Source organism: Zootermopsis nevadensis, unplaced genomic scaffold, assembly GCF_977971745.1.
Source record: "Zootermopsis nevadensis isolate Lab colony 2312 unplaced genomic scaffold, Znev_1.0 Znev_ptg000004l, whole genome shotgun sequence".
Lineage (NCBI taxonomy): Eukaryota > Metazoa > Arthropoda > Insecta > Blattodea > Termopsidae > Zootermopsis > Zootermopsis nevadensis.
Genome location: NW_028259136.1, coordinates 7,499,385 through 7,525,278, shown reverse-complemented (window position 1 = coordinate 7,525,278; position 25,894 = coordinate 7,499,385). Strand labels below are relative to the sequence as shown.

Sequence of the window (25,894 nt, the reverse complement as noted above, 5' to 3'; positions counted from 1 at the left end):
GGACATAAATATGGTCACTCAGATCCCTACAGATCGGCAGTAAAATGCGTTTGAAAAAAAAACTTTCGAATGACCTTGAAAAATTCAAAGGCCTCTATTCGGAAAACCCATGGTCTGATATTGTCGTGACTATGACATGACGGTGACATGTGAGTGGCCTCAAACGGACATAAATATGGTCACTCAGATCCCTACAGATCGGCAGCAAAATGCGTTTGAAAAAAAGACTTTTGAATGACCTTGAAATATTCAAAGGCCTCTATTCGGAAAACCCATGGTCTGATATTGTCGTGACTATGACATGACGGTGACATGTGAGTGACCTCAAACGGACATAAATATGGTCACTCAGATCCCTGCAGATCGGCAGTAAAATGCGTTTGAAAAAAGACTTTCGAATGACCTTGAAAAATTCAAAGGCCTCTATTCGGAAAACCCATGGTCTGATATTGTCGTGACTATGACATGATGGTGACATGTGAGTGACCTCAAACGGACATAAATATGGTCACTCAGATCCCTGCAGATCGGCAGTAAAATGCGTTTGAAAAAAAGACTTTCGAATGACCTTGAAAAATTCAAAGGCCTCTATTCGGAAAACCCATGGACTGATATTGTCGTGACTATGACATGACGGTGACATGTGAGTGACCTCAAACGCACATAAATATGGTCACTCAGATCCCTACAGATCGGCAGTAAAATACGTTTGAAAAAAAGACTTTCGAATGACCTTGAAAAATTCAAAGGCCTCTATTCGGAAAACCCATGTTCTGATATTGTTGTGACTATGACATGACGGTGACATGTGAGTGACCTCAAACGGACAAAAATATGGTCACTCAGATCCCTACCGATCGTCAGTAAAATGCGTTTGAAAAAAAGACTTTCGAATGACCTTGAAAAATTCAAAGGCCTCTATTCGGAAAACCCATGGTCTGATATTGTTGTGACTATGACATGACGGTGACATGTGAGTGGCCTCAAACTGACATAAATATGGTCACTCAGATCCCTACAGATCGGCAGCAAAATGCGTTTGAAAAAAAGACTTTCGAATGACCTTGAAATATTCAAAGGCCTCTATTCGGAAAACCCATGGTCTGATATTGTTGTGACTATGACATGACGGTGACATGTGAGTGGCCTCAAACTGACATAAATATGGTCACTCAGATCCCTACAGATCGGCAGCAAAATGCGTTTGAAAAAAAGACTTTCGAATGACCTTGAAATATTCAAAGGCCTCTATTCGGAAAACCCATGGTCTGATATTGTCGTGACTATAACATGACGGTGACATGTGAGTGACCTCAAATGGACATAAATATGGTCACTCAGATCCCTGCAGATCGGCAGTAAAATGCGTTTGAAAAAAAAACTTTCGAATGACCTTGAAAAATTCAAAGGCCTCTATTCGGAAAACCCATGGTCTGATATTGTCGTGACTATGACATGACGGTGACATGTGAGTGGCCTCAAACTGACATAAATATGGTCACTCAGATCCCTACAGATCGGCAGCAAAATGCGTTTGAAAAAAAGACTTTCGAATGACCTTGAAATATTCAAAGGCCTCTATTCGGAAAACCCATGGTCTGATATTGTCGTGACTATGACATGACGGTGACATGTGAGTGACCTCAAACGGACATGAATATAGTCACTCAGATCGGCAGTAAAATGCGTTTGAAAAAAAGACTTTCGAATGACCTTGAAAAATTCAAAGGCCTCTATTCGGAAAACCCATGGTCTGATATTGTTGTGACTATGACATGACGGTGACATGTGAGTGACCTCAAACTGACATAAATATGGTCACTCAGATCCCTACAGATCGGCAGCAAAATGCGTTTGAAAAAAAGACTTTCGAATGACCTTGAAATATTCAAAGGCCTCTATTCGGAAAACCCATGGTCTGATATTGTCGTGACTATGACATGACGGTGACATGTGAGTGACCTCAAACGGACATAAATATGGTCACTCAGATCCCTGCAGATCGGCAGTAAAATGCATTTGAAGAAAAGACTTTCGAATGACCTTGAAAAATTCAAAGGCCTCTATTCGGAAAACCCATTGTCTGATATTGTCGTGACTATGACATGATGGTGACATGTGAGTGACCTCAAACGGACATAAATATGGTCACTCAGATCCCTGCAGATCGGCAGTAAAATGCGTTTGAAAAAAAGACTTTCGAATGACCTTGAAAAATTCAAAGGCCTCTATTCGGAAAACCCATGGTCTGATATTGTCGTGACTATGACATGACGGTGACATGTGAGTGACCTCAAACGCACATAAATATGGTCACTCAGATCCCTACAGATCGGCAGTAAAATGCGTTTGAAAAAAAGACTTTCGAATGACCTTGAAAAATTCAAAGGCCTCTATTCGGAAAACCCATGGTCTGATATTGTTGTGACTATGACATGACGGTGACATGTAAGTGACCTCAAACGGACATAAATATGGTCACTCAGATCCCTACCGATCGTCAGTAAAATGCGTTTGAAAAAAAACTTTCGAATGACCTTGAAATATTCAAAGGCCTCTATTCGGAAAACCCATGGTCTGATATTGTCGTGACTATGATATGACGGTGACATGTGAGTGACCTCAAACGGACATAATAATGGTCACTCAGATCCCTACCGATCGTCAGTAAAATGCGTTTGAAAAAAAGACTTTCGAATGACCTTGAAAAATTCAAAGGCCTCTATTCGGAAAACCCATGGTCTGATATTGTTGTGACTATGACATGACGGTGACATGTGAGTGACCTCAAACGGACATAAATATGGTCACTCAGATCCCTACCGATCGTCAGTAAAATGCGTTTGAAAAAAGACTTTCGAATGACCTTGAAATATTCAAAGGCCTCTATTCGGAAAACCCATGGTCTGATATTGTTGTGACTATGACATGACGGTGACATGTGAGTGACCTCAAACGGACATAAATATGGTCACTCAGATCCCTACCGATCGTCAGTAAAATGCGTTTGAAAAAAAGACTTTCGAATGACCTTGAAAAATTCAAAGGCCTCTATTCGGAAAACCCATGGTCTGATATTGTTGTGACTATGACATGACGGTGACATGTGAGTGGCCTCAAACTGACATAAATATGGTCACTCAGATCCCTACAGATCGGCAGCAAAATGCGTTTGAAAAAAAGACTTTCGAATGACCTTGAAATATTCAAAGGCCTCTATTCGGAAAACCCATGGTCTGATATTGTCGTGACTATAACATGACGGTGACATGTGAGTGACCTCAAACGGACATAAATATGGTCACTCAGATCCCTGCAGATCGGCAGTAAAATGCGTTTGAAAAAAAGACTTTCGAATGACCTTGAAAAATTCAAAGGCCTCTATTCGGAAAACCCATGGTCTGATATTGTCGTGACTATGACATGACGGTGACATGTGAGTGACCTCAAACGGACATAAATATGGTCACTCAGATCCCCACTGATCGGCAGAAGTATGCGTTTGAAAAAAAATTATCTTCGAATGACCTTGAAAAAAATTTAAAAGCGTCTATTCGGGTTACCCACGGTCTTGTAAGAGCCAGCCTGCTCCAGTACATATAAAAATCTTTTGAAGCTCCTTATTTATTCTTATAATCTCACAGAATGAGCTATTGAAAAATATTACTGCAAAGAAAGATTTCTTTCTGAGGCCTTGGCCCCGGATTTGTAAGAGGAAAAGGTTTATACCTGCAGATGGAATCAACTAAAGTGCCTCAGCATCACAAATGTGTTTGGTTCAGAATCTCGATTAGCATAATGTATACTAATAGTCCGTAAGCAGCAGTGTAGAACGTGAATTAGCCAGACGGGAAGACCAAATATTTTGAACTAAGATTCATTAGCACAAAGTTTTTGTTAATTGTCGGTTCGCATATCTTAATCTTTTAGTGTTTTGAAGAGCAGACTGGTTGTAACAACGTTAATATGTGCTGCAACCAGACAGGCTGCCTAGCAAACCGGTTCAGGACAGGACCCAGTGACTGGTTTTCGAGATGACAGTGAACTTCCCCGAGGGCCAACCCCCCCCCCCCCCCCCCAATCCCTCGAGCAGAGCGATGGCTTCCGACCAATGGGCTTGCATTTTAGAGTAAGCCTCCAATTCGGATAAAATTAAACTTTTCCGTTGTGGGTTTTATTGTATCAGTACGTTTCCATGGTAACGTATAACGTCTGTTGTTTAAAAAAAACGCATAAATAGTTAAATTTAATGATAACAGATGGCAGGTCACGTTTCTTCTCATGTGCTACACAAAATCAATTTGAAAATAGAAGACGAAGAGACTGTTAGCGTTGTTTACCGCTGACGTTGGAGACCAACAGCTACGTAACACCTGTAGAGGACATCACGGTACAGAATTGCTTATCTATGCATGATGCATGACACTGGCCTTGTGTAATCTCTCTGAAGGCCACTCAGCCAGCGTCTAACTAATCACAAAGGCCAGACCGTACACGCGGCAGGTGTAGCCGTGGTCCCTAGCGACAAGTCTTCTCCGAAAACTGTTTTACGATGGTGAATGAAAATTAATTGTGAGGGATGTGAAAGGAAACTGTCTCTCGCCCCCCCCAATGTTTGACTGGAGAGGCTGAGGAAAACCACCAAGAAACCTTCAGTGGGCCCAGCCGCGGCCTTCGGACAGTAGAACAATTTGCTGTGAATATAATTCCACGAATTTAATCGTCAGCTTTATACTCTGACCGTTCTACCCCCGGGGAAAAGCCCATCGCACAAGATGGATACAATCTGTCAGTAATAAAGCCCTCATAGACCACGCCCCCCCCCCTACACCGATGTCGTGAATAGTAATTATACTTTCACCGGCGAAAACGTAAAATCTTCTTGGACTGAAGCTACGGGCAACTAAATTGATTTTTAATCTTCACCACTTATCGTGTTTTACGTTTTTGATTTTTTTTTGGAGAAAGTCTGTCGTGTAATTAGCTGAGGGAGACGCCCTTAAAAGAAATTTCACTGTAAGTTTTCAATTAATCTCATGAATAGGTTATCAAGCTACCCGGGTTTTCTATTCTCCGCTTATCATCCAATAACTTCACGTGAATAAACAGATTGGGGGGGGGGTATAAATTACGACCCTGTTTTCTTAGAGAGAGAGAAAAAAGCAGGCACCCTTTTATCTCATTTCCTTACAGGATTGAAAAGACTTAATGAAATTGTCAGTAAATGGAGTCCCAATGAACGCAGACGTTTCTTTTAAAATTTTTATTAAGCACATGGATAAATTTTCATAGAATGGTACTTAAATAAAGGTAGGGTCACAGAAGAAAATTCCGGTCGAAAACCTTCGCCAAGATGAATATTATTTAAGACCTTGTAAAATGCGTAAGACAGCCACGGTGGTCTAGCGGTTAGAACGCTGGCCTTGTAATCCTGGGGTCTCGGGTTCGTTTCCCGGCGGTGCCCGAATTTATAACTTGTGTTGGGCAAGGCCGTGGTCTAGGCAACACGGAGTTTTCCTCCGTGGCATCCCAACAATTACTCCATTCACACACAGAAGAAGGCAATGGCAAACCACTTCTGGATCATCTGCCAAGAACGTATATGAACAGGTCCCAGTCCGAGAAAAGGATGGAAGGATCCTGTTCATATGGACCTGATCTGTCGTCAGATAGAACACTAAATAAAAATAATAGTAATGCGTAAATGCTGTTGTAGAATTTAGAATGTTACGTCAGGATTGTTGTGTAACACACAACACAAAAATATCTATTCTTTCATAAACGTCCTGTTTCTTATCAGAGGCTACGAATACTGGGTGTCAACTTTTAAGAGCGCTAATTTCTTAACGTTGGGAATAATATTACCGAGATAAAATAGCAAAATATTTGCTCTTACATTTTCTCCAACTTGTACTGTTAACATAACGTTCCCACAACAATGGTTTAAAACGACTTGATGTTATGACATGACGATAAACAATTTTCTCAGCCTCGCTGGGTCTTAGAAGTGCATTTTGCCTTAAAGAGAAACGAATACGATGTTAACAATGTCAACTGTTTCCAATGGGATTTTAAACTAATAATTCATTCTGCGAATTCTTATCGTAATTCATGATTTGCATTGTTGAAAATTCACATATACGAGTAGTTTGTATTTCTTAGATACATCAGAAGATGTTTCATTGTAACTGTCAATGTGTAATAACAACCACATTCATGTCAGAAAACAGCAGTTCTTATGCGAGATATCTCGTGTTTGGCAATGAAAAAGCTACTAGAGAGAATGAGGTTTATTTAAGAGTTCGCTGCTTAGTTGACCTTGTATTTTCATTGGTCTGTGTCAAGCTTTAATTAAAAAGCTTCGCTGAACAGGCTGTGTAATGTCTCCCATCAATGTTCATATTCACTCTTTCTTTGCAGTGTTCCGTAATATATGTTTTTTTTAACTGCTGATTCGTAGGCCTATAAAAACTAAACTCGGCCGCCATCTCCGGGGACGCGCAAAACCCCAGATCACGTCAGTCATTTTTAAACTCGAAGCACATTATGGGTTATACTCCCTGGGACCATAAGGGAAATGAAGTTTTTAATTTTCGAAAATGTTTACCTCGAAAAGAAAGCAAGATTGTGAATTGTAATCTTATGGGTTGTAACTCCATGGACTTAAAGCCAACGTATCATCGCCTACTTCAAATTCTATCCTGAAGAGGGAGGCCAAATATTCCTCCGAAACGGTTAAACTACACTTCGCACATAGAGGTTTCTTAATTCGTCATTAATATTTCGGTTCTCAGAGGATCTCAAAGCGCCTGCTTCAAGTTGTACGACGAATTCTTTGGTTATTTAAGGATCATGTTTCAACTTCAGACTGCTCGCCATTTATTTTATAAAACATAATTAATGTTAAGGATTAGGAAGGAGGTGATCGTGATACCGAACGTCCGAGTTCCCGAAAAGGTAACTCAGCCTTGATAAGTGAGTCGATAAATTCTGACGTCATTTACGAAACTCGAATGATGATCAAAAATATATTCACACGAACGTGCTATTGGACTCTATCGTGTTCCAAATGATTTGAATCTACATACTCACGCCCTACTACTGCAAGATCCATTTTAATATTATAATTTCAACTGCAATGCACCCCATACCAAGGACAGAGAGACTTTGAATTCAGCATTAACCACAGACGACATGACCTGCAAACCGAATTTCATTAATACTCTCGCCACGGGTTCAAGAGTTGGTTAAGGAGGGGAAACAAACAAACAAACAGACAAGCAGGAAACAAAGAGCCACTACCATGGAAAACAATAACGCAGTCAGTTATGGTACCCGAGTCGCGTGACAAAAGAACATCGAGTATTAACAAATCAATGAACAATACAATTAATGGAATTCTATTCAAAGCTTCGTGCAGTCTACAGGGAGAGGGCGCTGTGTCGCCATCTCAATACAAATTAACTACGCACTGCTAAAGCATCCCCCCCCCCTCAAACACAAAAATACATAAATTTTCTCTTCGAGTATCCATGGGTCAAACCAGAAATGTGTAAAAACGTGATAGTGAAACCACGGTTCCGGAGAATTTGACGTAAATACGTCTATACGGAAAGGAAGTTTATATATTGGCTTTATTCTAAATATTTCCTTTATACATGCTTTACAGTTGAGATAAGTTTGATTAAGACTTTGCTTATTTAACTTGAATTAGTTACGCTTAAGATGGGTCTGTGGTAGATGAATGTAATGTAATGTAATGTAATGTTTTATAGGTAACAACAATTCCGAGTAAACACGACGCTCCCTAGGTACACTTGTTACACTTTTTTGCCGAATGACCCTTCCTTATAGACGTATATTTACGTCAAAAAACTCTACTCGAAAATTCTGCCGGAAACAACAACTTGCGAGATCTAAACGTAGACGGAATCGTTTCATAAAAGTTGATCTTACAGGAACAGTGTTAAAGGGCGAGGATTGGACTCATCTGGCTAATGACGTGGACCAATGGCTGACTCTTGTGACTAGGCAACGGGCCGGTAGGGCCGCGTTCGCTTCCCGGCAGAGCCAGCGTTTGCCACCGCGTACAAATCTGCCCTCCGGTGGCCAGAGTTAAGACTGCACGGAGCTATACCTCCACTCCCCTATACGCCTTCATGTCGTGGTGTTTAGTTAGGCACAGCGGCACGTGACTGACATGGACAAGATACTGTCTTCTACCAAAAGTAGCGACTGTGTATAAGAACATTTCATTAATTAGTGAAGTCTGCGTTCTCCCGTCCTCACCCCTCATGTGTTTCGCCCCAAGAGAGCCAGTGGACGAGGCACCCCCCCCCCCCCCCACTCACAAACCGCACCCTAAAATGATCAATATTTTCGCTCTGATTCCACGCACTACTCAGTATTTTCATACGCACAATTGCGAACCAGACTGCAAAGTACGAAGGAACCGCCTGCCCACACAAACATGGGAATTAATGTACACGTCTGTGATTTTAAACCTCTCCCGAGTTATACACGAGATATATCGTTCAGAAATATTGGGCCTCATGATCTCAATTTGTTCGGTGCTTAAAGACATCGCTGAATTCAACATCCCGTTGCCTCTCGGCACTTAAAATAACTGTTATCTGTGGCTTTCCCGCGGTATAAACCGTTGCCATGGGAATACGAATAGACTTGTAGTAACATAAGACGGTACAGACATCTTGAAAAGCTAATAGACGCACTTTTGCAACTCGTAGTTACAGACTCGCCTAAAAACCAATACGGAAATGGTTTAAACACTCCGTAGAAAGTCTTTTAGTGGGGGTAAAAAACATATTCTGCAGCCTTTATTACGTATTTTACAAGGAAAAATAGATGATAATGTTGCGTCATATTGTGATGATTATAATTGTTTAATTTTAACCGTCTAATCACAATAAAACATTTTATTAAATATTAAAATATTACAATTAACATTTAATATTTAAAATATTTAAAATATATTAAAATATATTAAAATTATGCTCTTTCTATCGAAATGTTCGATTTACAATTAGAGCATCATCTTTTTCACGACATGTTTCGGTTTTCAATGAACCATCTTCAGGTGTGTAATCAATATAAATTTAAATGTAATATTGATCTAGAAGAGGATAACTTTCCGATATTTAATGGACATCTGACGAAGGATTGCATTTAGAATATTACATTTAAATTTATATTGATTATACACCTGAAGATGGTTCATTGAAAACCGAAACATGTCGTGAAAAAGATGTTGCTCTAATTGTAAATCGAACATTTCGATAGAAAGAGCATCATTTTAATATATTTTAATATATTATTAAATATTTTAAATATTAAATGTTAATTGTAGTAATAATATTTTAATATTTAATAAAATATTTTATTGTGATTAGACGGTTAAAATTAAACAATTATAATCATCACAATATTATTAAATATTTTAAATATTAAATGTTAATTGTAGTAATAATATTTTAATATTTAATAAAATATTTTATTGTGATTAGACGGTTAAAATTAAACAATTATAATCATCACAATATTATTAAATATTTTAAATATTAAATGTTAATTGTAGTAATAATATTTTAATATTTAATAAAATATTTTATTGTGATTAGACGGTTAAAATTAAACAATTATAATCATCACAATATTATTAAATATTTTAAATATTAAATGTTAATTGTAGTAATAATATTTTAATATTTAATAAAATATTTTATTGTGATTAGACGGTTAAAATTAAACAACAAGGAAAAATAGGATTATGGTAAAACAAATTGAAGACAGATGATGGTGGATCAGTCACGGCGTCGACCGTCAATATAAACACACCGGAAACTTCACAGCGCGGGTTGCATACAAAGCGAAGTTCGTGTACAGTGACTTACGTCGATCCGGTGTCAAGTTACAAGGCGTTTCAAAACAAGTGTTTCACTTCCGACACAAAACCGCATTTTTCTCCCAGCTCCAAGATGCGACATGCACACAGTAAGTACTGTTTACGGACTGGAAGATCACGTTTCGATTCCAGCAGAGGCAGATCCTTCTGTTTCTGACCATTTTATCAACACGCAGGCCCCAATATAACGGGTTCAAAAAAATTCTGAAGGAAAGAGCCCACTTGAGAGACCTAGACGTAGATGGTATGATAATATTAAAGAGGGTCCTGATAAAGTATGGGTACATGCAACAGCTATAAGGTATCAGTTTTAAGACGCTTTTATACTGGCCAAGTTCCTTCTACACGAATATAATGTTCTATTCAAAACGCGACCCCTAACTATAACACCACCTGCAAGCCTTAGTTCATCAGTAAAAGACAAGAAAGTTGTTTCTTTCTTTAGTTTTTGTTGTCAAGAATTTAAGAAATGGCTTCTCGGAGAAACACAGACATTCATTTATCCCGAGCAGCGGCCTAGCAACCAGGGTGACCTTGACTCGAGCGTCACGGGGGGGGGGGGGTTGGCTGAGTCTATTACATGACGATAGACTTGTTCCTGGTTTAATTTGCGTTTTAAACGGGCAAGTTCGGTCATATTTTGTAATCAAAATTTTTTATGCAGTCTGTGTTTCAAACGATTTATGACGAAAGGAGACGGGGAGTGGAGTGGTTTAATTTTCGAAGAAGTTAGCACAAAGGGACGAGAGCATCTGATTCGAATTGCTTCGGCGATGTAAAATTCTCGTTAAGTCTCGTTGCCAGGATACGTGAACAGATGTTTCTAGAATCTCTCCTCCGTTCTGTCGATTTCGAGTTGCTCCCCCCCCCCCCCCCCCAACGCTACTGAAATTTCTCACAAAATCTAGAAACCCAACTCGCAAACGCATGGCAAAAGCCTCTTACAGTCCGCGACTGTAATCTTGAGACTTGCAAGGAATTCAGGAAGTCCGAAGCGTTAAAGGCAGACTATCTTTCCACCTTCCCCCTTCACCACACTTCCTCAACCTGTAAGTCTCAAGATTACAGTCGTGGACTGTACCTTGCGTATCAAAGTTCGATTCCCGCTTGTTTATTGTGCGACTATTATTTATTATTATTATTTCTGTGTGACGACAGGTCCATATGAACAGGATCCTTCCATCCTTTTCTCGGACTGGGACCTGTTCATATACGTTCTTGGCAGATGATCCAGAAGTGGTTTGCCATTGCCTTCTTCTGTGTGTGAATGGAGTAATTGTTGGGATGCCACGGAGGGAAACTCCGTGTTGCCTAGACCACGGCCTTGCCCAACACAAGTTATAAATTCGAACCCGAGACCCCAGGATTACAAGGCCAGCGTTCTAACCGCTAGACCACCTCATCTTATTATTATTTAGTGTTCTGTCTGACGACAGGTCCATATGAACAGGATCCTTCCATCCTTTTCTCGGACTGGGACCTGTTCATATACGTTCTTGGCAGATGATCCAGAAGTGGTTTGCCACTGCCTTCTTCTGTGTGTGAATGGAGTAATTGTTGGGATGCCACGGAAGAAAACTCCGTGTTGCCTAGACCACGGCCTTGCCCAACACAAGTTATAAATTCGGGCACCGCCGGGAATCGAACCCGAGACCCCAGCGTTCTAACCGCTGGACCGCCGTGGCATATCCGACTTTAAAGACACTCTGTGGACTTCAGAGATAACAGTCAAATGACATGAGGTGATGTTAGGTAGTTCATACGCGGAAGGCAAGAAATACGTGTGGAATTTTGGTGGGGAATCCTCAAATAAAATTTAAAATGAAATATATAAAAATAATACTAAGAAGTACTTCAGGGAAATATGTTCTGGGGATGGCCGATGCATAGAACTGGCTCAGGATGGTCTCCAATGCCAAACTGCTGTATTAGCGGTGTTGAATATATGAGGTCTAGTGTATTTGTGTTTGTCAGAAGAACGAGGAATTACCTGAAATGTGCAATGTCTTAAGTGGGGAAACGTACAGTTCCTGACGCTCCTAGCTACTACTAACAGCTGATGATAATTAGTCTGTGTCTTGTCGACTTGTACAACCCGTGATAAAACATGTACAGCGATTCGTGTAAGAACTGCAAACATTTGAAGGCTGATACACGCAGATAAACCAACAGTTGTTTGCGACCTACAGGCAGAACCAAAAATAAGTCAACAGTGTGGAGAACGTCTTTAGAAATCCGGCACAAATGAAATTAGTTTAACGTCCTTCTTCTGGGTAGTAAGTCTTTAGCCCTGAATATGGAGGCAGCATGATCCTACGGACGTTATCCACCAACCAATCCACACCCGGAAGATCAAGATTTCGGGCTTGTGACCTTAGTTAATCAGATCCTTTCCCAGGGACAAACGAAATTGTGGTGAAAGTGAGGTAATGGCATCCTATTTATTATTATTATTATTATTATTGCTTATAACATTTACAGGTTTTCATTTACATTTGTGAACTCTTGGAAGAGAATTAGGCTTGTCTTCTTTCTAACACAAATTCAATTTTTTATTCCATAGACTTCTGTTTCGAAGGTATCACCACCTTGTCGAAGGCAATCTGCCGGGTGAGGAGGCTTGCGTGCTCAAATGACCCTTAGGGCTATGCCGGCCTGAGCTTCGGCTCATGGTAGGGTCACCCAAGCCGGACAGGTCTAAGGAGATGCGCTAGACTAAGAGTGATACCCTGGTCCTCCAGGTTGGGGGTTGGGTGTAGGGCTAACAACCTTTCACCTTTAAAAAAAATATGTGTTACGAAAAAATCAACCAAGCCTCGGATCAGGACGGACTCTTTGGCACGACCACGGCAATTGAAAAAGGACATGAGATTTGGTACCTGGAACATTAGGAGCCTCTATAGGGCTGGGGCACTGAAATCAGTGTGTAGGGAATTAGGGAATTATAAGTTAGACTTAGTGGCAGTGCAGGAAGTGCGATGGGAGGGGGAGGGCACGATCCCAGTGGACAATTTTACATTTTTCTATGGAAAGGGGAATGACAATCATCAGCTAGGGACGGGTTTTTTTGTTCATAGCAGAATTAGGGCAGCAGTTAAGAGAGTAGAATTTGTTAGTGACAGGTTGTCTTACGTAATTTTGGAAGGACGTTGGTGCGACATCATTGTCCTTAATGTTCATGCCCCAACTGAAGACAAAAGCGATGATATCAAGGATAGCTTTTATGAAGAATTGGAATCAGTATTTGATACATTTGGCAAGTATCACATGAAAATTCTGCTAGGAGATTTCAATGCAAAAATTGGGAGGGAGGATGTCTTCAAACCCACAATAGGCAGCGAGAGTCTCCATGCACTTAGTAATGATAATGGCGTCAGAGCAGTGACCTTCGCTACGTCAAAAGATTTAATTGTAAAAAGTACAAAATTTCCACACCGTGATGTTCATAAATACACTTGGACTTCCCCAGATGGCAGAACACACAATCAAATAGATCATGTTTTAGTAGATAAGAGAAGGCAGACAAATGTAATTGATGTGAGATCATTCAGAGGAGCAGATTGCGACACTGATCATTATCTGGTGGTAGCAAAAGTGAGGGAGCGGCTTTCAGTAAGTAGACGAACTAAACAAAATTTTGACACAGAAAGATTTGATTTGAAAAAATTAAGTGAGGGAGAGGCAAAGGAACAATATCAAGTTGAAATTTCGAATAGGTTTCAAATTTTAGAGACAAATGAGGATAATGAAAGTGTGGACATCAACAGGGAGTGGGAAAATGTCAGAAACTGCATCAAAATTTCAGCAAAAGAGAAACTAGGATACTACAGGAGAAAGCAAAATAAACCGTGGTTTGATGAAGAATGTTCAAAATTAATAGATCGAAGGAAGCAAACAAAATTTCAATGGTTGCAGAACCCAAACAAAACAAATGCGGATAATCTATGTAACGTGAGACGTGAGGCTAGTAGAACCTTTAGGACTAAGAAAAGGGAATACCTGAAGGGCAAAATTGCTGAACTTGAGACAAATAATAAGGAAAAAAACATCAGAGACCTGTACAGAGGCATTAATAACTTTAAGAAAGGATATCAACCCCAGACTAATTTGGTAAAGGATGATAGTGGCAATTTGCTTGCAGATCCAATAAAAATTGTGAATAGGTGGAAAAATTTCTTTAGCGAGCTCTTAAATGTTCATAATACTGGTGATATTAGACAGATTAAAATGCATACAGCTGAACTGTTGGTGCCAGAACCTAGCTTAGATGAAGTGGAACTAGCCATTGGGAAGTTGAAAAGTTATAAATCTCCAGGAATTGATCAGATTCCGGCCGAATTAATTAAAGCAGGTGGCAAAGGGTTGCATATGAGGATCCATAAGCTTATTCAGTTAATTTGGGATAAGGAAGAGATGCCACATCAATGGAAGGAATCCATAATTATTCCTATTTATAAGAAGGGGGACAAGACTGAGTGTGGTAATTACCGAGGAATATCGCTGCTATCAACCTCATACAAAATTCTATCCAACATTCTTTTGGCAAGATTAACCCCATATGCGAATGAAACTATTGGGGATCATCAGTGTGGGTTCAGACGAAACAGATCAACGATTGATCAGATCTTTTGCATTCGTCAGATACTAGAGAAAAAATGGGAGTTCGGTGGGACTGTACATCAGTTATTTATAGATTTCAAAAAAGCCTATGACTCTGTGAAGAGAGAAGTGCTATATAATATTCTTATTGAATTTGGTATACCAAAGAAGCTAGTGGGTCTAATAAAAATGTGCTTAAATGAAACCTGCAGCAAAATTCGAGTAGGTAAATATGTATCTGAGACATTCCTCATCAAGAACGGTCTAAAACAAGGAGATGCTTTGTCTCCCTTGCTCTTTAACTTTGCGCTAGAATACGCCATCAGGAAGGTCCAAGGTAGGCAGGAGGGTTTGCAATTGAACGGGACACATCAGCTATTGGCATATGCTGATGATGTTAATTTATTGGGGGACGATATAAATACAATAAAGAGGAACGCAGAAGTTTTACTAGAGGCTGGTAGACAAGTGGGGCTGGAAGTAAATTCAGAAAAAACTAAGTACATGTTAGTATCTCGTCATCAGAAGACAGGCGGGCAAAATTATCTTAGGGTAGCTAATAAATCCTTTGAAAGGGTTACAAAGTTCAAATATTTGGGAACAACAATAACAAATCAAAATGATACTTGTGAGGAAGTTAGGAGGAGACTAAATTCCGGAAATGCTTGCTACTTCTCAGTCCAAAATATTTTGTCTTCCCGTCTGATTTCTAAGAACCTGAAAATTAAAGTATACAAAACAATAATCTTGCCTGTTGTTTTGTATGGGTGCGAAACATGGTCTCTCACTCAGAGGGAGGAACACAGATTGCAGGTGTTTGAGAATCGGGTGTTGAGGAGGATATTTGGGCCTAAGAGGGAAGACGATGGGGCGTGGAGAAAACTGCACAATGACGAGCTTAAAAATCTGTACTGCTCCCCCAGTATTGTGAGGGTGATTAAGTCGAGAAGAGTGAGATGGGCGGGACATGTAGCGCGCATGGATGGGACAAGAGGTGTGCACCGGGTACTGGTTGGGAAACCTGAAGGGAAGAGACCGCTGGGGAGACCTAGACGTAGATGGGAGGATAATCTCAGGCGGGATCTATCCGAGATAGGAGTTGAAGGAAACTGGATTTTGTTGGCCCAGGACAGGGTCCGGTGGAGGGCTTTGGTTAATTCGGTGATGAACCTTCGGGTTCGGTAAGCCATCTAGTTAGTTAGTTAGTTAGACTTCTGTTTGTTTACATCGTCATTTATAATAAAAGAATTCCGTTAAACAGTGTGGGATTCGAATTTCTAAAGCAACAAGACATGTTAGTAGTCGAAATTCTTGATGAAACTGTTTAAACCCTTGAAAGCCTGGTGGTAAGTATATATACCAATTGCCTGTTTTAACAGTCAGTAGCTTTTCATTATGCATTTGTCGGATTCGTTCGATTCTCAGGGTAAAGAGTGATCATTTCCTTCAAATGCATTAACCGGTTGATCTTCGTAATGGTGAAGTGTAGTGTTTTCTTCGCGGTACGGACTGGATTCTTAAATGCTATTTAGACGAGCTCCGGCATCAAATGGTTAATAAATGGGACCTCTGTTACAAAATATAATTCTATCACTTTAGATTTCTTGATCCATGAACTTTGTTAGAGCTTTTGAGCGAGCTGCAAAGAATTCGTTTTATTTTTATTAATAATCTTTGTGCTATATAATTGTCTGAATAAACTTAAGTGCACTCCTTTCTGTAACCGTGCACTGCTTAACTTCCATGGTGCCGCTGGTTGAAACCGCACGTGATGTTGGTATTTGTAAAATGGAGAATGTGATTTAGGTTGGGTATCCAACAATACCTCGCAGGTCTGAATTGAGTTTTCCGTTGCGAAACATTTCAGAAAATAAGATCGGGAAGTATTTTTGCTGATTCGGTTCTGTTCGCTTCGATGTAGTGACTCCCCCATCAGGGGTTCAGTTCACAGAACTTGTTCAAGGCATCATTGACAATCACCAGCAGCAGATGCAGCATAAATGTGGTCCTTGAAGAATACCCAGCTTCTTCACAAAGCGACAGCCGATATTTCACCCCCCACCCCCACCCCACAACTCAAACGACCGCCCCCGACAGTTCATTCGTCTTTCTAATATTTTCCCCACTGCCCCTCAGAGCAGGGGCTGACAGACACGCCATGTTGTTGTTTTTTTTTACACGACAGCGTAAAATGTGTTCCATAAATCAGCTACTGAAACTGAAACGAGTGGAAGCTGAATCCAGAAGACAACGGATGTCTCTGTCTCACGACGTGAGACTCTGCATTTCATCCCAAAATGTAAAAAAAAAAGCTCCATGCATTCTTAACCTCGGCACCAGAGTGATAAGGGTGGCTGAGTAAACCCCAGTTGGTTTGGACGTACTGGAGAAAAATAGAAAATTTGCAGTCCCGGGAGTCGAACACCAGCGAAAAGGAATAACAGCGAAAACGCATCATTGTGTTTCTAAATTCCGCCGCAGAGAATAACCGCGGCGTTAAATTGGCTTGACCGTGACGTGATATTAAATAATATATCAATGAGTTATATCCCCTTCTTCCTCTCTTCGTGATAACCTTGTGTAATGGCTTCCTAGTGTTAGTTAACATTTTCCACCAACGTATTTTCTTTAGTAACGAGAATTAAAAAAAAATATACGTTAACCTTGAGAAAAGGAGTGGAATGTATTCACATTCCATTTTCTACGGCGCAACGGCGTCATTTGAATATCAGTTCTTACTGGAGAGAAACAAATCAAACCGTTGACATTCTTAATGGATGGAACTGGGAGTTTGCACTGTGAAACCCAAGGATTTTCATTTATTGTAGATAACAATCTATTACTGACAGCACCAATAAACGGTACTTGCATTATAATTCCATGTGTCATGTATCGTATCGTTGAAAAAATTAATCAACAATACAAATTTTTGTATTTGCACAATTAATTACACACAGTGTCGAATATATTTTTAAAGAAACATTATATAATTTATGACGTACGCTTTTTGTCACGTCAGAACATTTTAAACAATTCGTCTTTTTTTTTACAAACTTGTTTAAAATTTCTGTTTTAACTTCATGTAGAGTATGGGATATATTGCACCGGCAACGTTATGAACAAAGATTAAATTCAACTAGCAACTTCCAGGGAAGGTATCTTGTGACCATATTCCCCATCTTCGTGCATAGAATTCACAATACATTAAAATTCCAAATGCCTTATGATCAAACTGAAAAAAAAATCAATGTGTCATACTAAAGTACGTTATTCTGAGGTTGAGTTCGTATGCAGAATGACAATCAAAACTAATATTTTCATATAAATATTTTACATGAGGACGCATCTGACAGCCCGAACTCACTTTCAATATCGTTTCGTTCCGACGCTAAGTTTGTCTGCAGTATACTGTATAAGCAACTGTCTACAGAGCGACATCCTGGCACACTCGAAATAGAAAATGGATTAGGATGGGGCAACTCTACCCTAGGTTCCCCCTTCACGTTCCATGTACACTATATAGGAGGGTGGATCCCTACAACACAATAAAAGACTAGCTACATCAATCAGAAGATCCTTACCAGCTAAAATGTATTGCAACGGCATTATTTAAACGATTTTTTGTAGCATAATATGGGTTATACCACCAGTACAGTTAGTGTGTTTCAACAAATTTGCATAGTCTCATAATCTAAACCATCTATTACTATCAACGACAAACAATGAAAGTTTGGGGGAAAAACATTAAAAAATAAAACAACTTTTTCACACACAACGCCAAAAACAACTAAAATTACAACCAGCACTTTTGCAAATATTACTAAACAGAACATCGTAAGTGAAACAGTTTATCGTGTTTCAATTGTTGCAAATCGTTTCCATTATTGTTTCACCACTCGTGCGACATATACACCTTTGCTGTAATGATTAATAAAGTTCACACATTTAACCACTTACTATTGAAGGTGAGCAGTTTTCTGGTGGACCCCAAACGTCTGATTGGAGATTTCGTGACTCCGCCACCGGCGTCTTCTTCATCCATTTCTTGAATAGCAACAAGAGTAACACACGTTTAACAAAATAGTTTATGACACTACTGTAACTATTTTTTAAACACAAAACTCACTTCATATGTTAGAAAGATAAGTCATCCGCAAACATCGCGGGTTTCTTTGCACAATTGTAACATGAAAGACGAAAATCTAACCGCGTTCAACTGCGTTGTGTATTTGTTTGGTTTCGTGCTTGAGTCTTCACTCGCAGCAACGCGATGGACAACAGCTGCAAACACGATTTACCTACAAATACTGTTTCAGTTTCTCCCATGCTCCCTTGAGAGGGCAGCACATGACGCATATGTCTTACTAAGCAGTTTATAATACCACCAGCAGATGGAAGATGTCACAGCAAAATATGGCCTAGAACTATAAAACGTGTATATAAGTATTTATCATTACTAATAAAAGATTAGGCCTTTATGGATTACATTCCCCATTCTTTAAAGCAAGATTGGATTTTTCGATTTGTTTCATTAGTAGTACTCCACCTTCCTGGAGGGGTAAATTCATATGGAAGTGTGATGGAAGGAGAGCAGCAACAGCTGTTGGTTTGTTTATTTTTTTTTAACGAATTGACTGATAGGGTATTAGGGCTTGACGTTCTAAGAATATACCTTACATAAAATTATCCCTGTCGTTTTCTCTCATGTAGGAGGAAGGCTCCATATCATTGCAGCAATGTTGAAGAATGTCTTTGTGTTTTGAACATTCTGTCCTCGATTAACCATATTAGGTATGTGAACTGCGTAACTTCTTATTGTGAACTGCAGTTTTGAGAGGTAGTCTAAGAGCTTAACGACCGGAAATAAATTATCGTTCTTTTGTGAACTGTGAATGCCTCATTTATATTAACAACAAATGAATAATGTATTTTAGAATGCATTGTTTTTAAACAGATTACAACACGAATTTTGTTTCCTTAAAGAGAAAACCTCACAGTTTTCATCACGATATTTTCAATAATTTTAATTTCTGACTAATATTGAAATGTGTGATGCTTCAGTGGTTGAAGATACTGGCACCAATAGTGAACAATGGTCTTTAGGAAACATTCCAGTAGAGGTATGTGGTCCTTTGAATTACATTCTATTTTCTATCAGAACAGGGGCATGTTTAAAATATGCATTCATGTAAACACAGTTGTTTGTATCTGTTATTTATTGCTCATGTAACTGCTGTATTGTGTCCATAATTCATGTAGAAAAGTGGCAGTAGAAAATTAAAAATGAGAAAGATCAACTTACATATTCTTCATTTCAGTCTTTTCCCAAATCCTGAACCAGTTACATCCAGTTCTCTCTTTCACACCAAATTTCCGAAAGACCTGTTTTTTTGTTATGCCACCCTAACAGAATCCTGGAGAGGTTTTCCATACTAAAATTTATTTTGCATTTCTAATCTTATCCATTTGTGCTATATGTCCTGCATATCCATGATCTGGTGAAGAGTACACATTACAGTGTTCCTCATTATGTAATTTTCTCCAGTTTGCCGTTGTTTATTGTCATAAATCCGAACGTGCTCCTCGACACTTTGTCATCATGCATACTCAGTATTTTAGGGACTGAGAGATAAAATACAAAATGGGGCATGAAAGTCTTGCAAAGAAAACTGGTGTTATGTATACCATAGAATAAAAATATGCCCTTAAGAAATCTTTTAGTCTTGCCAGATTATGAATTTTTGTCTTTGGAAAGGTGACAGATCAGTGCAACTTAAAGGAAACATATTTGACAATTTACTTGGGATAAAACCTGACAATATTCTATCCATTGTTACATGCAGGTAAATGGACATGCCAAAGATAATATGACACCCAGGATTTTACAAACTATTGAACAGGATGAAATGTTAATTTTCTTTTATTTTTGATAATATAATGTTCCTTCATTACAGATTTTCCTTCATATCTGCTCTTATTTGGATGCAAGATTTATTACTAATTCCATGAGCTTAGTATGTAAACGTTTCCATGAAATACTTTCTGATTCGGCAATATGGAGATCACGTATTTCAAAGAGGTGGGGAAGTAAATATCCGCCAATACCAGGTATGTGCTTCTAATGGAAAGCATACATAAAAAGTTTCACTATGGCTGCACTTGAAAACATTCTCTTGGGTGGAGAGTTTCTTTCCTAGTTCAAAAACTGTAGTACATTTCATATGTCCTAGCTCATAACCAAAACAGTAAGACCTCACCATTTCCAAACAACTGTTAAATAAACAGATTTTTTATTTATGGTTTATTTATCAACTCTGACAATAACTTAGGTTAGGTTAGATGGTGGGATAGGAGCTGAATAAGGAGGATATGACAGGAAATGGTCATTGCCTAATTTCTAAGGCACTATCTTGTCATCTGCTTGGAGGGACTGACAAAAACGATGAACAAACTCAGTCAGTACATCTGGTCTTCAGAGCAAGATTTGAATCTGGGATCTCCAAAATATGGAGAAGGAATGCCAACCAATGAACTGAGACATTCAATAAACTTATTTAAATTATCAGACTTTCACTCTTGATGTTTGATGACCAGGGTATGGGAAAACAAGAAACTGGCACAAACTTTTGGTTGTAAAAACTTTAGTTTGAGTTTCATAAAAATGGGAATTTTTTTAACAAGCTGAAAGGGATCCAAGGCTTGATTTAGATTCATTGCCTTGATGATGATGATGATGATGATAATTCCCTTACAGTAAATGCAGATGACTTTAACTGGAGGTTAGCCTGTGTGAACATTGAAGACCAATATGAGCTCTGGAATAGGAAAGACATAAAAATTAAATCAGTATTAAGAAAGGACATCCATTATGCAGCTGTAGATGCAATACACTTAATGAATGTAAGTACATACCTCTATAATGCTTGGCATCACATGAATAAAGAAATACATCTGCAAATGATCACCTGTCTTGAGGAACAGGGCATACTTCTTTAATCATCTTCCAAATAGCATACAAAGATCAAATATTAACAAGTCAAGGTAATGCTGTGACTCATTCTTTATGTAATCTAAGTGTTCCAATACTGCACTTGTGCCAGGGTTTATGGAACTTAATAACTAAATAAAATAGAAAATCTGCTTCATATGATTTACAGCAAGGTCCATTACAAATTTCCGTTGGCTCCTTGATTTAGAAATGTTATGACACGAATTCTTTCTTATCAACTCAAATACATAGGAATAAATTTGAAAAACATAATTTTTTTTTCTGTAGTCTGGCTTGCTCTGTGTGTCTGGTTCAAGAGACCGCAGCATCATGCTGTGGGATCTCTCCAATGTGCTGAATGGTGGCACAGAGGTACCGTATCAGGTGTCGACAGATGCCCACAAGGGTTGGATCTGGCAACTGGCCTCTTGTGGTGAAACTGTGTACTCATGTTCTTGGGACACAACAATAAAAGCGTGGAATCTAACCCACGATCTGCAATTACTCTCCGTCTTCAAGTGAGTACACTCGATGCTTCAGTCTCATCTGTCAAGTGATGTGAACTAATATTGAAAATATCCGTTATCATCAGTTCGTAAACTGTTATCATGTCCACACTCTGAAATACTAGTAATATAAACAACTATTCTACTAACTACTTTGCTAGCAAGTGTTTATACCTGACATTGTAACAGCTTTTTGTAAACTTACTCTTTGCATATCAGGTGTCAGACACCAGCCCTGTCACTAGCCTGTACATCGAATCTGGTGGCAGCAGGAACATACAACAGGAATGTGGTAATCTTTGATACCAGGGTTGGGGGATCTCAGGTCAGCTTGTACACGGCACATCACGGTGCCGTACTAGCTCTCTCCATGTCTGGCGACTTCATAATATCTGCTAGCGAGGACCAAACACTGGCTGTGTGGGACCAACGGGCAGGAAAAGTCTTTAAGAAACTAAATTTATATGAAAACAAGGTGGGTTTGTTACAGTTAGCATTCGGTAAGATTTCTTAAAACCTCAGATTCACACTTGTCCATAGCTGGTAAGAATCGACAGCAAGCCCATACGCGTTTTTGTTAAACCACAATACCTCGAGAGAAATTAAATGGATTTGTCTAGACTCCATCATATGTAGGATCTTTGCAGAAGACAGCCTATATACAAGTGTAATTTTATTACTTATTCAGACTGCAGACTTTCCCCATTAAGGAAGGTTTATTATGGAATATATACCTGAACAGGTCACTAGACTTAATGCTATATTTTCTCACAAAATTTGTAATTGTGCATTATTTCTGTGACCTTTTCAATCTCTCTTTTTGTAAGGATGAAGATAAGGCTTTTCCCATGTGCCTGTCATTCAGCAATGATCTCCTTTATGTCGGTGACTCGAAGAGCCAGTTACATCTCCTAAATCCAGCTCAGGGAAAGTTTGATATCGTTGAGGTACTGTAGTCAACTCTCATAGACAAGTTTAGTTCACAGTTTTAGGATTACAGATACTAATTATGGAAGTGTTATCAAGTTCAGAAATGTCAGTAAGCTGTAGTCGATATTAACTTGCAGTCATACCAAGTTGGACATACTGAAAAACTGACCTGTGTAAAGCACAGCATGGGTAGCATCCTCACGAGTTCGACCGACCGCACAGTTCGAATATCCACGCCAACTAAGAATCCAGAAACGATAGCTATCATACGTTCTCAGGCGGGCGAAGTTGCACGGGTGAGTAAATGTTCTCATAAAATTCTCATGTTTTGTGCTTGTCTTGTATACTTCAGATGGGACAAGAGTGATTCATAAGGTACTTAGCATTGCTGTCTCAAATGCAGAGGTTGTACAGTATCAAATGATGGGCTGATGATCATGAATGGTTAATAAATAAGGATTTGGAAAGAAGCTCAAGAAAATATGTGGATCCGAGTCTCATGAAGTGGGAAACATAGGATATATCGTTTCGTAAGAAGGGCTGAGTCAAATATAATTTAATAATAAACTTCATGGTCAATTATTTTTAGGGTAGCAAAATCTAGAAGGTTATATATCTATAGCTTGAATGAAGCAGACAAGAAATAATTACATAATTTTGGTGGGGAAATCTGTAAGAAAGCAGCCATTAGAAGTCTGAGATCAACTGACTGATTGTTACGATTACATGTAACACAATTTTAACTAAAGCAGTTACACAATTAGTGACTATTAATGTAGATTAAGCAAAGAAAACGACAGACCTCAGTCTAGATAACTAGCAACTCTGTATCCGCCAAGAACAAATCTGGTGTTAGTGATACACCAACCTGATACAGTAATTCACAGGGAATGAGATAGAGATGCAGTAATAAAAAGTCTGTGATAAGCCATGTTAAAATCAAGAAGTACGTATAAAAAGTCTAATTATCTGCCCCCCCCACCCCAAGAGCTGATATAAAGTCTGTTCTCTGTAGACATTTGGAATTTATGTTCATCCTCGACAGCAAGAGACTATTTCGCAACCGTCCATAACTTTTTCTTTCAGTGTCTTAAATGTTACTGTGTCTGAAGAGATTATTTACTTGCATGTCCTGAATTTATCTTGTAGTGTTTATTTCTAGTAATTGTTATTTTATTTACAGTTTGATTACACTAATAATGTCCTAGCAGTTGGGGGCACTGATAATGCGCTGGAATTTTGGCTGCCATGTTCTACATAACCGTGTGCAGTATGAACAGAGCCTGCCTCAGATCTGCTTATTTTTGGTACTAGACATGAGAGATGACACCTTTCACTGGCAATGTTGCAGTCGATACACACTCGTACCTACAGCGATGCCAAATTATTCTCAACAAAACATGTAACAAAATTTTGTATTACAGTGGTGACCAGTATTTCTTCAGCCTTCAGAAAGTGATACTAACTTGAATACTCCAAAAGTACAGATAAATTGTAATTATTTAATTTTTTCCAATCATACTTGAATCTGTGTCCTTGGGGCATAGCTGTTACTTGGCGCTGGAAAAGTTTTCTACTAAAGGTGCACAAAGGGGACAAGAAATAAAAAATATGCAAGAACTTATTAAATCAAGTAAAATCACATTTTTCTCTTTGGTTGTGCTTTGTAATTATACATATTCAAAATATATGGTGCCAGATTTTGGAAGCAGAAGTCAGGGTGAAATTTGAAATTATGGCAGTGAAGAAGTCGCCAGACTTGTGGGTTGTGATGCTGTGCGGTCTCCTAGGTAGATACTGTTTGGAAGAAACCTGCTGCCTCCATCTTGTATCTACCTGTTAGTCCACAAAGCACATAACCCAGAACCAAGTTATTGGGCTCAATTCTGACAGGCTAAGATCAATTAGCAGGTGACTAGCTGATTTTGTATAGTATTTTCGTAGAAATTCCTGTAAGTATAATATGGGTAGATATATTTGTGGCACATTTTATGTCATGGGTAAACTGTGCAGCTCCTCCAGAAGAAGGACTTAGAATATAAAATAAAGTCACTAATTTTTCTACAAAGACTTTAAAACTGTCCTATGAAATTTGACATGTCTAATTACTGTAGATTGTTGTTTTTGCATCCCTGGGATCTATTGTTAATTAACAGTAATTAAAACTGTCGATAAATATACTTGGAGATGAGATTAATATCACAAACATTGGCTCCTCTACCATTAGTTTATTGATAATTAACATCAGTGAAAGCAACTTGCAAAAACTGATACTCAGATAAAGCTAATGAGTCATGGCTTTGAAACAATAACTGTGGTATTTCAGAGTCCTTGACATTATAAATTTATATACATTACCACCACTAGCTCATATATAACAGTATAAATCATTATTAAAATATTTGCTTGTCTTGGTTTTTATATTAACTTTTGTTAATGTAATTTATAACTCTTTTTGTTACATTTATTTAATAAATGAGAATTTTAACATGTTTATGGTCTTATTAATTAATCATTTTCAAATGTATTATCTTCCCGTATATCTGAGACAAAGCTTGCAATAAAAAGAAAAGTAAGGACAAGATGACTCGTGAATGACAAATTCAAAAGTTTCTTATGGTAGCAATTGGTACCAGGGTCCGTTCCCCAGGGGTAAAGCGCGGTGTGGACATGATGGTGACCACTCAACCCCATCTAGTGCAGAGGCTGAGAATGAGCTATACATGACATGTAGTGGGATAGCTTTACTTTTATGTTGGCAACTATGAAGACGACTGTCTTCCGGGTTGCTGTGCCGTGGTCTGACGGAAAATTACTGATATTTCAAAGGTGCTTACTGCACTCATACCCTTAATGATGGAGGAAGAAATCATTTCAGTTTCCACAAAACACCCCAGAAGACAGTCATCTAATTTAAGGCACTATTGAAGCATTTACCTGGTGTGACCG

General features: G+C 38.8%; 2 protein-coding genes across 6 annotated transcripts in view; one reads left to right on the top strand and one right to left on the bottom strand.

Moving 5' to 3' along the window:
- LOC110826483 (SLIT-ROBO Rho GTPase-activating protein 1) overlaps positions 1-18,797 on the bottom strand; it is a 127,691-nt gene extending 108,894 nt beyond the window's left edge. The window contains exons 1-2 of the mRNA XM_087343030.1: positions 18,648-18,797; positions 18,479-18,565 (exon numbers count right to left, since the gene is read on the bottom strand). Of these exons, the coding sequence (XP_087199156.1) occupies positions 18,479-18,563 (85 nt within the window). The 5' untranslated portion in view covers positions 18,564-18,565; positions 18,648-18,797. The remainder of the gene's footprint in view (positions 1-18,478; positions 18,566-18,647) is intronic.
- A 189-nt stretch (positions 18,798-18,986) lies between these two features.
- LOC110826474 (F-box/WD repeat-containing protein 9) lies at positions 18,987-25,439 on the top strand. Of its 5 annotated transcripts, none has more exons than XM_022057144.2 (10): positions 18,987-19,127; positions 19,232-19,312; positions 19,476-19,641; positions 20,476-20,629; positions 21,276-21,421; positions 21,798-22,027; positions 22,235-22,490; positions 22,843-22,962; positions 23,083-23,241; positions 24,129-25,439. In XM_022057144.2, exons 3-10 carry the CDS (start codon positions 19,567-19,569, stop codon positions 24,204-24,206), a joined length of 1,218 nt encoding a protein of 405 aa, XP_021912836.1. In that variant the 5' UTR covers positions 18,987-19,127; positions 19,232-19,312; positions 19,476-19,566; the 3' UTR covers positions 24,207-25,439. The 5 variants fall into 5 exon arrangements, with proteins under 5 accessions (XP_021912836.1, XP_021912834.1, XP_021912835.1 ...); XM_022057146.2 differs by having other exon boundaries at positions 18,988-19,127; positions 19,583-19,641; XM_022057142.2 differs by having other exon boundaries at positions 19,232-19,641.
- The last annotated feature ends 455 nt before the right edge of the window (positions 25,440-25,894 follow it).